The 18,980-nt window shown below is 41.4% G+C and overlaps 1 protein-coding gene across 2 annotated transcripts in view; it reads left to right on the forward strand.

Annotated features, from left to right (window-relative positions):
- Window positions 1-18,980, forward strand: part of POLR3B (RNA polymerase III subunit B) — a 94,590-nt gene that overhangs the window by 56,733 nt on the left and 18,877 nt on the right. For both annotated transcript variants that reach the window (XM_075210182.1, XM_075210181.1), the window contains exons 20-23: window positions 1,991-2,200; window positions 9,231-9,389; window positions 10,492-10,609; window positions 12,042-12,184. In XM_075210182.1, the coding sequence (XP_075066283.1) occupies window positions 1,991-2,200; window positions 9,231-9,389; window positions 10,492-10,609; window positions 12,042-12,184 (630 nt within the window). The remainder of the gene's footprint in view (window positions 1-1,990; window positions 2,201-9,230; window positions 9,390-10,491; window positions 10,610-12,041; window positions 12,185-18,980) is intronic.

An 18,980-nucleotide genomic window follows, 5' to 3' on the forward strand; every position in this document is an offset into this window, starting at 1 on the left:
GCACTTGAGAGAGCCAGAACTGGACCATGGAGCAATGGAAGAAGGTGGCCTGGTCTGAGGAATCACATTTTATTTTACATCATGTGGATGGCTCTGTGTGTGTGTGTGTGTGTGTTTACCTTGGGAAGAGATGGCACCAGGATGCACTATGGGAAGAATGCAAGCTGGCCGAGGCTGCGTGATGCTCTTCTCAATGTTCTACTAGGAAACCTTGGGTCCTGGCATTCATGTGGATGTTACTTTTGACACGTACCATCTACCTAAACATTGTTGCAGACCAAGGACACCCCCTCTTGGCAATGGTATATCCTAATGACAGTAGCCTCTTTCAGCAGGATAATACGCCCTGCCACATTGCAAAAACTATACAGAAATGGTTTGAGGAGCATGGCAAAGAGTTCAAGATGTTGACTTGGCCGCCACGTTTCTGAGATCTCATACTGATCGAGTTTCTCTTTGCTATAAACTCTGTTGGCCATCTGTGAGTTACCGTGTTATCTATAGTTGCCACCTAAGGTTATCAGTGGTTCCCAATGCTAAGTAGCAGCGTTATATTTCAATTATTTCTGTCATTTTAGCATGCTTGCGAATTTCCAAGAGATTTAATTGCGGTAAAATTACTGGATATCATGTTCACATTAGTTGATCATCAGTTTTCTCTTTGATAGAACATTACCCACTATTGCAACAAAAGGATAATTGTGTATGTATATGTATATATGTATATCTATATCAAAGTTGGATGGATTTAGAACTGGAGGTATGAAAAATGCAATGGGTAAGAGAGAGGTAAACATCATTTTAACAGATTAGTTACAAATCTGGATGCTACATTGTAAATTCTCTATGTTCATCTAAACATATTTCACACCAGGACTGTTTGGTCTGAATGTAAAGTACTAATGCTTCATAAATTAATTGCTTACAGAAATCATAGGACTCTTTATAGCACAGAAGGTGCCAATTCACGATGGCTGTTTGATAACAAGTAAACATTGACCTCTAGTAGATCCATTTTATAGAGATGTTAGATCTGTACTTGAGTATTTAAAACACAGAAGGGTTATTGTGGGTTTAGTTTCTACTATTACGAATTGAACCTGTGTTTTATCAACCTTCTATGGTGTCTTGCAATTAGTTTTGATTTATAATTGTTCCCAAGTGAACAATTAATGAAATAGATAGCATGTATATACTTTGTTACTGCCAGGCTGCTGTGGATCCTTGTAATCCTACTCCTATAGATTTTGTTTGCAAACAAGCTCTTCAACTGCAATTAATTTTCATTCATTCATTATGTGCGCCTGTTATCAGAGCTGAGATACTCAGCAATGGTCTGATATAAAATATAGGAACTATTCCTTTTATAGTTCATATATAGTAATGAAATATATATATATATATATATATATATATATATATAATATTTTTTTTTAATTTTTTTTTTTTTCTTAAGATTGGACCACAGTCCTGAACTTGTAATCTTACTTAATTGCAAATGCCAATTTTTTTTTTAAGGTATCTCTCTGAAACTCTTTTTTTCTTTCAGTATTATATTCTAGTCCTCTTTGGATCGCATTATTGATATGGGTACATTATGATTGCCAGTTAGATTTTCTTTTTGTTTTTTTACACTAGGGAATATAGGGTGTAAATTGCCCCAGGGGCAGAGACTAATTTGAATGGTTAAATATTCTCTCTAATATGTAGGCACTAAATAAATAACTGTTACGAAAATGTGTGATGTTTTATATATCTATTATTACCTGAATTTGCATATATTAGGTACTGTAAGTTTTTAGGTGTGTTTTAAACCTGTGTTACTTGTCCTTAAAACACACAGCTGTGTGGGGAAGAGCCGTCCTGATATTAGATGTTGCTTACTTTGTAGGACATTTATACTAAATACTGCTCTTTCTTCTACGTGTAAAATTACTTATTTTACTTATTTAAAATTGACTCATTTCTTTCTTTCATTTTCTTTGGTCAGGGACAATTGGATACAACCAGAGGAATAGAATTGACACACTGATGTACTTACTGGCGTATCCACAAAGGCCGATGGTAAAGACAAAGACGATCGAACTTATTGAGTTTGAGAAGCTTCCCGCTGGCCAGAATGCTACCGTGGCGGTGATGAGTTACAGTGGGTATGACATAGAAGATGCCCTTGTATTGAATAAAGCGTCATTAGATAGAGGTGAGTAAGAGTAACTCTCTCGTCATTTATACCAAAAGTTTATTTTATGTTCTTTGCATACTAATGCTACAATACAGGTTAAATTGTTGTCTTAGATCTTTTTATTATGTGGAATTTCCATATTTCACAGCATTTCATATGGCTATAAAGGATCTTTTAAGATTGACGTAAATGGACATAATACATCTTGCTGTTAAAAGATGATTATGTTGAAAATGGACTCTAGTAGATGCCAGTTTCTCATGTAGATTATGAATGTAAACCAGACAGGGTATGTTTATAAGAATCTCGTGTCCATTTTTGTTCTTTATGGTTGTTTGGGTAATACAGTATTAATAAAGTGCAATGTGGAAAGGATATTGGTGGAGGATGTATGTTTTGCACATACGGAATTAAAAATCCTGTGAGGATTATGAGTAGACAATGGACGGTGATAAAGTTGCGGTTACCTATTAATCTAAGTAATATATTTAGGGATTTAATAATCTTTCCAGGGAATGCTTTTAATTTCGGTTTAGCAGGAGTAAAGTGGCACAATCCTAAGTACAAGCAGAATAAGGGAGAGTGATAGGTGTAGGTCAACAACAGATTGGATATCACAAATGGGTAGAGAAGAGATGTACAAACATTCATAGAAGGCTTTATAGCTAAGAACCAGGATTTTTTGAATTGTGTCCAGAAGGAAGCCAGTAGTCATTGCAATAAAAATGTCAGTGTGGTTAATGTGGAGAGGAGTGTATGGCTACAGTAACAGTTGGGAAATGACTGCATGTATTAGTATTTTAGTAGTGTCCTTAGTGAGATAATGACGAGTCTGGGAGAAATTTTAAAGTGAAGGTGACGTGATTTTGTGAGATCTTGTATGTGAGGAGTGAAGGAGAGATTTACTTTTGTCCTCATTAACTCCACGCTCATTGTCTGCATCTCGCTGTACAGAATGACATCACATTTATATAAAGAGAGAGCACAAACAATCAATACTTCTAACTGGGCTGTATACAATGCTTATTTCCCCTATAGCAAGTGATAGCAAGGACTAAATAAAAGACAGAGCTCTAAAGCTCAGATATAAGCAGGATAACCATAATAATGTATTAATAATGTAAAACCGCTAATGTTTGACTGTATTCATAAAAAAAAAAAATATGTTTAAGGAGACAATAGTGAAGAAAAGGGGGACAGGTGAAATTAGGGAGAAAAGAGTGGCTGTCCATTTGAAGATGTGTATTTAGAAATGTCGTATGGTGACACGACTATTGAGAAATGTGATTTTGCTGAACTGAGGCTATCTTGTTGCCTTTTATAGCCATTGTATTCTCTTATAGCTCAAAGACAGCTTAGATGCAGCTAGTTTGTAGGAGTTAATCATTATTATCTTGCTGTTTGCAAGAAACTATGCCCATGACCTTGGATATGGCAGACAGGAGATAAACCAACCCCCCCTGGGGGGAATTCCAGTGCGAGAATGTAGCAAGATTCTGAAATAGTTTTCTGAAATACGTGATTTTCTGCTATATAGATATGAACTTGTAAGTAATAAATCAGAGCTAGTTGCACACACAGAACTTGCAGTGTCTTTTATCTCTCCGGCCGATGAGCTCATAAACTGGTAAACCTGCGCTTACAGGTGAACAGACTGTTTTAGATCCAACACTATATACCATGGCTCAGCTATATATTGGAACCCTCCACACAACCCGTTACCTGAATTCGATATTCCGATTGTGCCGCAGACTGCAGTACTGCAAACTGCCTATAGATCTTGTATGGACAGATTTATCAGCCAGCGCTGTAAGCCGTGGCACAAGTAGGGTCACTGCTTCTTTAAGGGGGTGGGGGGCACACCTATTTGCCATAGGGAGGGATTGGGTGGTATGTTATCTACTATATAAATGCCTAGTGGCGTGTGTGGGAAAAAAAAACAACAAGCTGCAGCGCCACCTGCTGGGCAGAGTTATACACTGACCTATATATTTCTTGAAGGAGAAGTGACAGTTGGGAGTGGTTGGTGGTTGCCGGGGGTGACAGTGGGGAGTTTTTAACACCTTAAGTAGCTTGATGAAGGATGTGGCGATGAAGATGAAGGATGAGGCGATGGAGAAAAATGATGAGGTGGTGACATGTGGACAAAACCACGTTAAAAAAGGGCGCTTGCGTCGGGAAGTAACGCTCTTCCCCTGAGGAGGCCTGGGCTAGGCCCAAATGCATGACAAGAACCTTTTTAACACCTTAAGTAGCTTGATTTGACTAGAATGCATAAGTATCGTGCACGGGTTAACTTGTATTATATGTTGTCCAAAAATCCAGCTTTCATGAGTCTTAAAATCCTGTTTCATTAGGCTATATTTGGAGTATATTCCTTAAATACTGCTTAAAATTGTGAATGAATGGCTTGCGATTCCTGTATTGCCTTCTATTAATTTGTGCCTTATGTATACCAGTCAGATAAAAATGTAACCATCTACTGTTAGCAAAACAAATTCCGTCCTCACCTTTATTTTCAAACAGGCTAATTGGACTGAGGTCTGGGTGGAAATGGTCATTAGTGAGAAATAAAACGAGTCTCTCTTTAGTTGGAAAGACATAGATCGCTTTTCCTTCTATATACACCACACAGACTTCTCTTTATCCCTCTATTAGACAAGATGGCCAGCGTTGGTTGCTAGGCTCCTGTAAAATTATTCCCAGACATTTATCTTTGACATTAATGTCTGCTTTTGCGGCTGTGTCAATACAAGGGGAACTAAATAACAGGATTTTTTTTCTTCCTTGTGTAAAATAGAATCTAAGGGAAAATTAAAACTTGTTTCTGCTGTCCATTGTGTTGAATTCACGGCCATTGTTGGATAGCTTGCTTCCTAAGCTCTGTTTCCAGCTGTCTTTTGGAGAAGTGTCTTTTGCTGTGTTTTCTTTTTCATGCATCAAGAGTAATATTAAACTTGTATTGCAAACTGGGGGGTGCCCATTATTGAACACGTCATTAAGCAGAGGAGTGTTGAGACTGAAATAGTCTTTTATGATGGTTTCTGGACCCAGGACTTCGTGTTACGGAACAATAGCACAGAGATGTCTGTCCATTCCGTGATGTTAATTGGAGGTGCTATTCCTTTGTTGAGGAGCGTTGAAGCTTGGTGTTCTGTGTGTGTCGTCTCTGTATATCCAACAGTCTCATGCAGCCCTTTTATGTAAATTTAATCCATGCCACTCAAATCAAGCCTATCTTTATAGCTCATACAGTGCTAGGTCTGCCAGAACGTTATATTGCAGTACTGGTCAGGTGGTGGTTTCTTCTTATAGCTATTTCTGCATTACTAGTTCTATTTTCTGATTATTATTTTTTTCCCCACTTTATCTGTGTGCTGTGTATTTTTTTCATTTCTCATAATTTCTTTGAAACACTTTGTTCATCATCATCGGTTAGTTATAGGTCGCCACAGATTCCGTACTGCCAGATAATCTTTACAGAAATGACATACATTGTCTACAGTTATCATGAACATAGTAAAGCATAATAACAGATATGTGAATACAATTATACATGAGAGCAACTTCAGGTACAAATAGAGAATTATTGATGTGATCACAATATAGATACGGCAATACCCTGACACTGAGTGAGCAAACAGCATAGCAATCCCATAAAATCCAGAAAAAGACAGGACAAAGGGACATACGAGGTGGCCGAACATGATATAAAGTAGAGAGGATCCTGCCCATGTGAGCTTACATCCTAGAGATTATTCCACGATCTACTGCAGCATATAAGTTAGTTATTTGCAGTGGTATTTTAAATAAATGTGTCTTTTCGGACAACCATGATGGTTCATAAAATAAACCAAAGGAGGACTTGCTCAACTGTGTGTAAGAATTGCAAATCCCTCAAGTTATCTGCACCAATTTTGTCCATGGTTCCTGAAAGAACAGGGCCAACGTAATCATTATGGACCAAAATTGTGGGATCTTCCAGCGGATAAGGATGGTTTCTGATGAAAATCGCAAAAACATTTAGGCCAAGAGTTACTCAAACATACGTTTCCTCCTATCATTCATTGAAAGCGCAAAGAACTTTGTAGACCTTTCCTGATTGGTCTATTACTGCATTCCCTGTAATGAAATCGATTGGAATGATCAGTGGATTGAAACTTTAAACTCTCTTCCGTCCAGCAGATTTTCTTCATCTGTAACAGGTCATTTGTATATATACTGTACAGTAATTCAATTCACCCAACGCTGTAACGTCAACAATATATTCAATTTATTCATTTTTTTCCGCCGGTTCTGCACCACTTCTTTAGTCAATGTCTAGACTCAATGTACGATTCACAGGAACACTTGCTGGCCTCCTGCTTTTCTTGTATTGTTTTTTCAATGAAAGATGGAAGAGAGCACATATAGGGAATCTACTTGTCTGCGACATAATCTGAACCATGAGGTCACCTACAGGAAAGGAGATCGAGGTTCTCAGAAATCTCTAAGATCTACTGAGGGTTAAAAGCTACAGCAGGTGAAATAAGTATTGAACACATCATCATTTTTCTCAGTAAATATGTATTTAATGGGGCTATTGTAATGAAATTTACACCAAACGTCAGCAACAACCCTTACACCAACCATGCAAAGAAATCAAACCATTGATGTCCATAAATTAAATTTTGACTAATAATGTGAAATGACACAGGGAAAAAGTATTGAACAAGCTTCCTGAAATTTATTTAATACTTTTGTACAAAAGCCACTGTTGGTAATGACGGCTTCAAGACGCCTCCTGTATGGAGAAACTAGTTGCATGCATTGCTCAGGTGTGATTTTGCCCCATTCTTCAATGCAAATAGTCTTCAGATCATGAAGGTTCCGTCGGCTTCTTCTATGAACAATGTTCATTAGTTCTTTCTATAGATTTTCAATTGGATTCAAGTCAGGTGATTGGCTGGGCCATTCTAGCAGCTTTATTTTCTTTCTCTGAAACCAATTGAGAGTGTCCATGGCTATGTGTTTGGGTTTATTGTCTTGCTGAAGTGTCCACCCTCGCTTCATCTTCAGCATCCTGGTAGATGGCAGCAGATTTTTATCAAGAATGTCTCGGTACATTTTTCCATTCATCCTTCAATCACATGCAGTATGCCAGTACCGTGTGCAGCAAAACAGCCCCACATCATGATGTTCCCACCTCCAAACTTCACTGTTGGTATGGTGTGTCGAAGTCAGCAAATTGGATAAAGTAATTTCAATTAAAGTCTAGCAAACTTGGTTGTCTTTGTCTGAAAAGATGCGTACGGTACGCTACTACGTACAAGGGCACGCTACGGCGTGAAAGGGCGTACGCATCCACTACACGTGGCAGCAACAGTAATTGGTCTTTTACCATACATTCGCACAAACACGCATTCTTATAAAATAGTACACATTAATGGTAGTTGCAACACATAGGCAGTTATGTCGAAATATAGTAGTATTTATATGTTATACCAGAGTTACATGCATATTAGTGAAATACACGGAACGGGTTGAAGGAATAACATCATGAGTGGTATCATAATGAACCTTGTTACATATCCTACTGTTTGGTTCACTCTGCGAGGGAATCGCAGAGTGCATACGCAAGTTATGAATGATAGGGAATTATGAACTACTTAAGACTAAGGAATCTTGGCGGGAAGAGCAGAGCATACCCCCTGCAGAGATGACCCCCTCCTTTGGATTCCTTTGTATGAACTGGCCAATGATGACGACCCCTTGGACCTTCCTGAGACCTGGGCCAATAGATGCAAGCTATTCCATCTTCATTGTATTACTGTATGTGATTGTGTATATAAGCAGCAGCTTGTGATCCAGTGTGCAGACATCTTGTCCCCAGACTTCAGGATTGAATGACTGCACTGGATCCAGAGCGCCTGTGATAAGTAACGGCTGTATTTACTATTACTTCGCTTGAGCATATATATATTCTATTATTTGCGAATAAATCTCTGTGCTTTGGAAACACAACTCGAGGTTCGACAATCGTTATTGGTTAGCGACAATCCGCACATAACAGGTGTTATTGGGGGTGATGTGCAGTGTCATATCTCCTCCAAACATGGTGTGTATTATGGCAACCAAAGAGTTCAATTTTGCTCTCATCTGACCATGCTTTATTCTCCCAGTATTTCACAGGCTTATCCGAATGTTGTGCAGCAAACTTTAAACGATCTTCAACATGTTTTTTCTTCAGCAAAAGGAGTTTTGTGTGGTGAGTGTGTATACAGGCCATGGCGGTTGAGTGCATTACTTATTGTTTTCTTTGAAACAATTGTACCTGCTAATTCCAGGTCTTTCTGAAGCTCTCCACAAGTGGTCCTTGGTTCTTGGACAACTCTTCTGATAAAAAAAATTTCTGTCAGAAATCTTGCGAGGTGCACTTGGATGTGGCCGGTTTATGGTAAAATTATGTTCTTTCCACTTCTGGATTATGGCCTCAACAGTGCTCACTGGAACATTCAGCAGTTTAGAGATCCAATGCCATCAGTATGTTTTGCAACAATAAGGTAGCGAAGGTCTTGAGACAGCTCTTTGCTTTTACCCATCATGAGATGTTTCTTGTGTGACACCTTTTTATGGGCCATTAGTTGTGGCTGAACCAGCTGGCAGGATTGCTTTCTAATTGCTGATAGATTTCAGCTTGTGTCTTGGCTTTCCATATCTCCCTTTCTTCATGTGTTCAATACTTTTTCCCTGTGTCATTTCACATTATTACACAAAACTTAATTTATGGACATCTATGGTTTGATTTCTTTGCATGTGTGGATTGCAAGGGTTGTTGCTGACATTTGGTGTAAATTTCATTACAATAGCCCCATTAAATATATATTTACTGAGAAAAATGTTGATGTGTTCAATACTTATTTCACCCGCTGTATCACTTGTGTAAGCTTGTGAATTACAGCAAATGTGTTTTTTCCTGCACTTTTAGTTTTATTTTTTTTTTTTTTTGTTTTGTCTTTTGTTTTTATCAATCCACAATCTTATCTGTGGCTTTTTTTTGTCTTCCTAGGTTTTGGACGTTGTCTTGTTTATAAGAATGCCAAGTGCACTCTGAAACGCTACAGCAATCAGACATTCGATAAAGTGATGGGACCCATGTTGGATGCCAACACACGCAAGCCCATTTGGAGACATGAAATTTTAGATGCCGATGGTATCTGCTCACCAGGTAATAAAATGTATTCGCATCTTTTTTGCAGATTAAACCCAGATTAATTTCCAGATGTAAACAGTGACCACATGAATTATCTCACAATCTCGGGGAACGCAGACTCTCTCCCGGTAATAAATGGAAAGCAGTAAGAATTAAATATGGACTAGATCGGCACAGAGAGCAGGACGTCTGATATGAATTAATGAATGGCCTAAATAAATGAGTTTAGAAAAATGACGGCCTCGTACAGAGGTGCTCATCTCCAGTCCTCAAGTGCCACCAACAGGGCAGGTTTTCAGGATTTCTTTACTCATGCACAGGTGAGTTAATCTTTTTTTGTTTGGTCAGTAATTATGTTGCTGGTTTCTGCAGACAGAAAACCTGAATACACGACCTGTTGGTGGTACTTGAGGACCGGAGTTGAACACCTCTAGCGTAGCAAATAATTTTTTAGAAAATGTCCCTAACTGGGTAAAAGCCACATTCTGAGCATATTAAGCCAGACACACAATCCATACGTCACAATTGACCAGTGTCCAACCCCCTGACATGGGCATGGTCTATAGTGGCTGGGTGTAGGTTTGGTATAATGGGAGCATTATCGGATGGATCAAACCTGACAAGCCATACGCACATTTTGCTTGTCACACCACATGCAGACTTTAATACATAATGACAAAGCTGTTTAGATACTTTAATGCAAAACGCATGCAGATCTCCTGAGAGGGATTCTGGCTGCTGTTGTGCACTGTTAAACTGCAGGACGTGGCCATTGGCTGATCCCTACACAGCTCTTATATCCTGGTCTTCATTGTTTGTTTCGTTGTGTGGTTAACCACTTGCTTTATAGCTTCTTGGGAAACATATATATGAATGTTTTTTTTTGTTTGTTTGTTTTTTTATGGATGGATCCATATGATAAATATTTGACAAGAAGACTGCTGCATGTTTCCAAGTATTAATAATAACCTGTAGAAAATTTAATCTAAAGATAATTTTTGTCTTTATTAGAAGACACATTTTCCTGCTGACATATAGGCATTTTTGGTTTAAACTGATCGCTATGACGTCTACATTAAACTCCCAATTTTGTGCCCGTTCTCTCTTTTGTCATTAGGTGAAAAAGTTGAAAATAAACAAGTACTTGTAAACAAGTCAATGCCGACTGTCACCCAGACCTCTCTAGAGGGCAGTAGTGTGCCTCAGCAGCCACAGTTCAAAGACGTCCCAGTAACGTAAGTACAGTCATCAGCTCTTCCTGGAACTTTTTCATTATATCCATATAATTAAACTTTTATAATCTTTATAAAAAATAAAATAGTCTTTTTTATTTTTATTTTTTTTCATTTCTGGTGTAAAATGTTAAGATTTTTCTATAATTTATTTTACTTTTGAAGTATGACCAGATTGTTAATTTTGTATTGTTACCCCCTACTGTCATTTCCATGAAATGTATTATCTGCAATGTTGTACTCTGTTGGAGCTGTTATACTTTTGTCCATACTGACATTATTTAGTTATATGTGTAGCCTATACATGGGATGCTTAGTTTGTAGCCTATACATGGGATGCTTAGTTTGTAGCCTATACATAGGATGCATAGTTTAAAGAACCCTGTACACATCTGTTCATTACTGTAATGTTGTATTTCACTCATGGATTTTTAATGTGTACCAACTAATTTAAGAAGAGCTCGTTATAGTAGTTGGTATCCCCTCCTCCCAAATGACAGAATCAAATATATCAAGGGTTATAACAAGGTACAGGAGTATAACATTCTTGGAAGGAAGAGAAGTATTAGAACACGAGGATATGTACTGACACTGGGGGGGAAGAGAAGTATTAGAACACGAGGACATGTACTGACACTGGGGGGGAAGAGAAGTATTAGAACACGAGGACATGCACTGACACTGGGGGGAAGAGAAGTATTTGAACACGAGGACATGCACTGACACTGGGGGGGAAGTAGGTTCACAGGAAATGTGAGGAAAAACTACTTCACATAAAGAGTAGTGTATAAGTGGACTAGCCTCCCATCAGAGGTGGCAGAGCATAATACAGTAGAGCCATTTAAACATGCTTGGGAAAGACATAAGGATATTATTACAAAGAATAAAGGATCAAATAGGGTTTGCGGTTACCATAGGTTAAAAAAATGGGCAGACTAGATGGGCCAAGCGGTGTTCTGATCTGCTATCAATTTTTTTGTTTCTATGTAATTGTGGTTGGTTCATGATCCAAACCCCGCAGTTACAGAGTAACTTACCCCTGCAACTTCTGATAATGGTTCATTCTCCCTTCTGCTTCTATGGTGGCACAGTGGTTAGCATTGCTGCCTAGCAGAGCTGCGGTTGTGGGTTCAGTTCTGAGCAGGGCTTATACGATTGGTGTGAATGGAAGGCTCACTGGTTGGTTAGAGGAGATATCACGAACACCACTGTGTGCTAAACAGGTCCAACATAGTAGCAGAGAGGGGAGCAGTGCTGGAGTCTGGGGGGCCTCTGTATTGGATGAACACCGCACCTCAGGTAAGTAGAGCTTTTGTGTTTTCGTTATAAATTAGTGACCTGCCCCAAACCACAAGGTTAATGTTTGTAAGTGTACCCATTGTCTTGTGACAAAGTCTTTCTTATTCTGCTGCTTTTTTTTTTTTTTTTTAAATAGCTACAAAGGGTCTACCGAGTCCTACATTGAAAAAGTAATGATTTCATCAAACGCAGAAGAAGCTTTTCTCATTAAAATCCTTCTGAGACAAACCAGACGGCCAGAAATTGGTGATAAATTCAGCAGTCGGCACGGACAAAAAGGTACAGTGCTTCCTCCATCGTTACTGATCATCACTCGCCTTTCTCAGGGTGACGTCCACTGTACTAGCACATAATGTCATTGTATGTGGTTTGTGTCATGATCCCTCCAGTGTAATATGTCAGCACTTTATACATGTAGTCTGGTGGCATTAATAATGGTGTAAGTCATCATGGACCGTACACATAATTTAAAGGGACACAGAAATATTAGCTATTAAGAAAAATAATTTGATTTGTATATATCCCTTTTTCTGATTAGAATAACACCACTCCCATGTTTGTAAGATGCTCCTTTTTTTTAAAAAAAAAAAAGAAAGATATTGCTTGGCATAGTGAAACAATTGTTCCCCTATTGATCATGTGACCACTTGTTTTTTGTGGTTGTGGCTGATTTTTATATTTCTTGTGCTTTTTGTTGTTGCTTGTGCACAATAACTTGAGCATTCTTAATGAAGATAATATTTCTCTTTTCAAAAATATGGCCTTTGTGTCTTTATCTGTGCTTCATTTAGACATTACGCCTGGGCCACAGCTTATTATGTTTGAAATATTCAGTTATTACAGTCTGGTTTTTTTTTTTTGGTTTTTTTTTTGTGTTGGTTTTTTTTCTCTCCATGTGACCAGTGAACTGTGACTTTATCTTGGGTCCTACATTGGTGATCTCCTTCTCATCTTAATATTGCTTTTAGTCAGTATAGCATATCCCTTCTTACAGATGACGTTTTGTTGTGTTTCACTTCTTATTGCTCCTTGTTCTGCAAGCTGTATAAACATAATTTAATGTCTGCTGGTACAGCCTTCTCCATAACATCCTGCCGGTCAGTTATCTTCAGGACAACTTCCTCCTTATTTGGAACTTTTCCAAACTTCTCAAGCAGCTGACAACAGATCTGATGTCTCCTCGGTGTCTAAGCATGACTCTTCTAAATGTTCTTAGCTGAGCAGAATCAATGTAAAGAAATGAATGCGCTGCCCAGGTTCCCATTTCTGTTTCAAATTTTTGCCTACAATTCTGATACAGGGTTTTATTTAACTTGCTTCCGACAGATTTATGTTTAGCTACAGGCAATGTTCCTCTATAGGAGGACAAAGTAAAAAGCAGTGTTTTGAATCTGCAAGTGCGATGCCCAGGTCGGCCAAGAGTAATTTAGGGCCCCATTACAGCAACTTCTCGGGGCCCATTCCATAGCTGCATAAAGAGGCGTGGCCATGTTGGTGGCTCCTCCGCTTTCTTTGTACCTGCCCCTGCGGTTCCAAAGCTGTGTAGGAAAGGCTCAGATCAGCACTGCTACTAAAACTGTTCGATTTAGTAGCAGCTTGTAGATGTAAATAATATTAGGTCTAATAGTGTGGAGGGAGGAGATCCATTAGATGCCCCCTCACTATTGGGTCCTCTCAAAGTGGAGACTGCATATAAATAATATATATACATGTACTGTTTTATAATTATTTAAATATTAATAAAGTTTTATCTTTCATCTGGTCTGGGGGACACTGCTTACCATGGGTTGTGGAGGGGAGCTTGGGAGTTGGCACCTAACTAGTTAAACTTTAGTACTGCTGGCAGACCCCTCCCCTCTACAATCCCCCTGCCTCTTCCTGTCCAGTTTTTTTTAGGTGCCCTGGAGTTGGGGCAGTGTTTTAGTACTTAGTGTAAATTTAATGAATTTACTTTATTTTATTTGAATTTTCTATGTTTTTTCTTTCAGCAGTGGCAGCGCTGGAGTGTGTTCTACTATAGAGAACACACTCACAGCAGGACAGCGCAGGCATTCCCCTGCCAGATGAGCACCAGCGGCGCTCACTGGCATAGAATTGGAGAGATTAAGAGTGTGCCTGATTGAAGAGTGACAAGCGGTCTCACGGACCTCCCCGATAACCGGAGCTGCCATTACAGGCAGAGAGTGCCGGTTATCGGCAACTGACAGACGCCGGCAGCCATTTTAATTTTTTTTTTTTTTTATTTTTTAAACTGTTGGCGCTACGGAGAAGGAGAAAAGGGGGCTATACCACGATTCCCCCCTCATACATAGGAGGGGGGCGTGACGTAGCTATCGCTGCGGAGAACTCTGTCCTAGAGGTCTCCACTACTCTGCCACGCTTGGAGCCTTTAAAACAGGTTCCATTAATTTTTGCTATAGCTGCAAAGCAGCAGTTACTGAAGGGGGGGGAGCTACAGCATAGAGTTCCCCCCTCCTTCCAGAGAGAGATGGTCTTTCCCAGCCTTCTGGGGCCAAGAGAAGCCCGGGAAGAGTGAACAGAACGGAGGGAGCAGGCACAGGACAAACTGCTGTTGGACTTCTCCCCTTTTGTGGCCTATGGGCTAAGTATCACTTTTATTTGAACACTTATCTAATGTTTTAATAACTGGGCTAGTAGGATTTACATTATAGTCTCCTACTGGTTTATATATATTGGTGGTGTTAATTATTACAAGTACAACTTTTATATAAAGATCAGTTGATTACATGTTTTTTATATCTGTTCCTCCACATATATATATATATTTTCTTGCTCTCTCTATCTCTCTCTCCATTCCCTCTCTGTTACTCAGCTAGAGTCATATTTTACTCTGTGTGTTTGGTGTGCCTTCCTTTATAAGAATGACAGATAAGGGAAAGGGCCCCATGGCTAAATACTTCACGTGCTCAAAGTGTCATGTAAAATTACCGTGTGGCCAGAAGGACCCTTTGGCGCTCTGCTCTGCATGCGATGCAGGGGTTCCCACTGCGCATACCCAGCAGCTTTCAGCCCCACCGACGGAGGAACCGGCCTGGGTGGCCTCCCTGACACAGTCGGTTTCCTCCTTAGCTCAGATGGTTTTTCAGTCAAATCAGTTGTTATCTACTGTAGCAACTTCGGTGGCTAATAATGCTAACCCACAGTCAGACCTCCCAGCTTCCTCAGGTTCGAGTGCAGTGGGTTTGACAGGACCTTCCTCATTGCAGCCTGACTCGGCCCCTGTTCTTACAGACCCGGCATGGTCTACAGCTTTTTTAAAGGGCTTGAACAAGCTTAACCAGTTGCTTGATACCGCTAATACCCCGCCTGCTAAAAGAAGGAGACCTAGATCAGTAAATCCCCTTATGGTCCTATCAGACTCTGAAGAAGGCTCTGAGGAAGAGGGGGAAATTTATTCGGATCCTGACCAATTACTCCAATTGGAACAGGAAGACAATCCCAAAAACCAATTTGTTAATGATTTGGTTTTAGCGGTTAGACAGGCGTTAGACCTCCCAGAGCCGGAGGATCTTACCCCCAGAGACAGAAGCCTCTTTAAGCAGGATAAGAGAAAGGCCAGCCATTTTCCCCCTTCTGCTGAGCTTAGGGTTATTGCTGAAGGGACATGGAAGCAGCCTGAGAGAAGGTTTTCTATTCCTAGGAGATTCTCCTCCCTGTATCCCTTACAGGAGGAAGAGGTGGTTTGCTGGGAGACTATTCCCAAGGTAGATATCCCTATTGCCCGCTTGGCAAAGCATACCTTACTCCCAGCTCCTGGTTCAGCGTCCCTTCCGGACGCCAATGACCGCAAGGTTGAATCCCAGCTAAAATCCATTTTTGCGGCTGCGGGTTCTTTTTTCAGACCTACATTTGCCTCAGCTTGGGTGGCTAGAGCCATGGAAGCATGGGCAGACCAGCTGGCAGAGGCCTTACAGGACTCAGAACTTCTTCCCCTGGCCCTGCATTTGAAGTAGGCTTCCGGGTACCTTTATGAGGCAGCCCAGAACTCAGCGGCGGTTTCCTCTTCCATTCAGGCGGCCTCTATTTCTGCAAGAAGAACGCTATGGCTGAAATCCTGGGAGGGTGATGCGGAATCAAAAAGGTCAGTTGAATCTATTCCGTTCTCTGCAGCAGGTTTGTTTGGCCCGGAATTAGATACCCTTATTTCACAGGCAACGGGGTGCAAAAGCACTTCCTTGCCAGTATATTCGTATCGGAGCCGCAACCCACGGGGCAGCTCTCTCCGTCAGCCCTTTCGGGGGACCTCCTCTCATAGGGGACAGTCCTTTAGAGGCAGACAATCTAATTCTCGAGGCTCCTCCACTAGGGGGAGATCCTCGTTTGCATCTTAGCGCCAGGCCTCCAAGACCCAGGAGAAGCCTGCGTCCTGACGACCACCCTGTACCACAGGGGGCACCAGTGGGGGGACGTCTGTCTCTGTTTTGGGAACAGTGGGCAGAGTCTTCCCAAGATCCTTGGATCCGGGATATTATTTCAGAAGGGTACAGGATAGACCTGTTTGGCCCGGCCCCGCAGCGTTACTTCCAGTCCCCGCTACCCCGGGATCCATTAAGAAGACAGGCTATACAGGATTGTGTCGCTTCTCTTCTGCTTCAGAAGGTCATCTGCAGAGTTCCAGATTGCCAGAAAGGGCGAGGGTATTATTCCAACCTGTTCCTAGTCAAGAAGCCGGACGGCTCATTTCGTCCCATCCTAAATTAAAAGGCCTCAATGTTCACTTAAGGGTGGACAGATTTCGGATGGAATCTCTGAGGTCAGTAATAAACGGCCTAGAAAAGGACCAGTATATGGCGTCCATAGATATAAAGGACGCATACCTCCACGTTCCCATTTGGATCCACCATCAGTCTCTTCTCAGATTCTCGGTGGGACCATTACACTACCAGTTTCGGGCCCTCCCCTTCGGCCTCTCAACTGCGCCAAGGGTCTTCACGAAAATTATGTCAATAATGCCAGCATGTCTTTACCTGCAGGGAGTTCAGGTCGTTCCTTATTTGGACGACCTACTCATCAAGGCTTCCTCAGAGGATTGTCTACTTCATCATTTATCCCTCACCCGAGCGGTTCTCGAAGGCCACGGTTGGCTGATAAATTCAGCGAAATCCCAGATGGTTCCGTGTCAGCGCATGGTTTTTCTGGGACTCATCATGGACACCAGCAAACAGAGTGTTTCTCCTAGTAGAGAAGATCAGCTCTATTCAGACTGTAACTACTCAGGTTTTGTCTTCCCCAAGCAACTCAATGCATTTATGCATGAGGCTACTCGGAAAGATGGTGGCCTCCTTCGAGACCATTCCCTTTGGTCGGGCCCATTCTCGATGTTTCCAGTGGGATCTACTGTCGAAGTGGTCAGGATCACACCTACACCTGGAACTTCAGAAGATCTCCCTATCCCCGAGGGCGAGAGAATCTCTTCAGTGGTGGCTGGTTCAGGATCATCTGAAAGTGGGCAGATCCTTCGCTCCATGGTCGTGGATCATAGCAACGACGGACGCCAGCCTGAAAGGTTGGGGGGGCGGTAATCTTGCACCTCCGACTTCAGGGACGCTAGTCGGTTCAGGAATCGGCTCTATCTATAAATGTATTAGAATTGAAGGCCATTCTCTTGGCCCTCAAGGGAGCACAGTCCCTTCTTCGGGGCCACCCGGTCAGAATTCAGTCCGACAATGCCACGGCTGTGGCATATGTCAACAGGCAGGGAGGAACCAGGAGTGCAGCTGCCATGGATATTGCAGCTCAAATATGGGTTTGGACAGAGCTAAACGTTCCGGCAATATCTGCAGTTTTCATTCCAGGAATAGAAAACTGGGAGGCGGACTATCTAAGCCGAATCCAGATGATGCCGGGAGAGTGGTCACTCCACCCGGAAGACTTCCAGTCTCTGGTTCGGAAGTGGGGTCTTCCGGACATAGATCTCATGGCCTCCAGACACAACAGGAAGGTTCCAAGGTTTCGCGCAAGGGCAAGAGACCCCCTAGCGGTGGCAGTGGATGTCATGGGAGTTCAGGATGGGATACCTGTTTCCTCCAATTCCCAAGCTTCCTCGCGTCCTCAAACGAGTAAGGCAGGGCGGTCTGCCAGTAATTCTAGTTGCTCCCTCTTGGCCGTGCCGAGTGTGGTACGCAGACATATTGTCAATGGCGGAAGGACCAGGGGTCCATCTTCCGCATCGAGACGACCTTCTTCTGCAGGGTCCATTCCAGCACCAGAGTTTACCTCAGCTCAGTTTAACGGCATGGCTGTTGAAGCCAGCCTCTGGAGGTCTTGAGGTTTTTCTTCCAGCGTAGTTAACACTTTGATGTTAGCTAGGAAACCTGTTTCATCTCGCATCTATCACAGGATTTGGAAGGCCTACATTAGGTGGTGCGAAAACAGGACATGCAATTCGTCCGTTTTTCATATTCCTCGCTTGTTAGCTTTTCTTCAAAAGGGCCTGGAAGCAGGTCTCAGATTAGGTTCCCTAAAGGTACAGGTATCGGCACTTTCAGTATTTTTTCATATGAAATTAGCTGATTTGCCAGATATTAGAACTTTTTTTCAAGGAGTCTTGCACATACAGCCTCCTTATGTACCTCCTACAGCTCCGTGGGATCTCAACATGGTACTGGATATGCTCAAGGGGCCTCCATTTGAGCCCTTGAGGGAGACAGATTTAAAATGGTTGACCTGGAAGGTCCTCTTTCTTTTGGCAATCGCATCAGCTCGTAGGGTTTCTGAATTAGGAGCCTTGTCCTGTAGAGAACCTTATTTGGTTTTCCACGAGGACAGAGCGGTGTTTAGGACCCTTCCTTCCTTTGTCCCCAAAGTACTGTCAGCTTTCCATCTTAACCAGGAAATTGTAGTTCCGTTTTTTTCATCTGCTTCTCATTCAGATAAACAATCTATGGATAAGTTAGATGTTGTTAGGGCTCTCCGCATATATGTCAAAAGAACTTCCCAGATTAGACGTACTGACTCTGTTTGTCCTTTATGACGCTAATAAGAGAGGCTGGCCAGCCTCAAAACAGTCCATCGCAAGATGGATTACGTCTACCATCAGACAAGCATATATAAA

This window comes from Mixophyes fleayi, chromosome 4 (genome assembly GCF_038048845.1).
Source record: "Mixophyes fleayi isolate aMixFle1 chromosome 4, aMixFle1.hap1, whole genome shotgun sequence".
NCBI lineage: Eukaryota > Metazoa > Chordata > Amphibia > Anura > Limnodynastidae > Mixophyes > Mixophyes fleayi.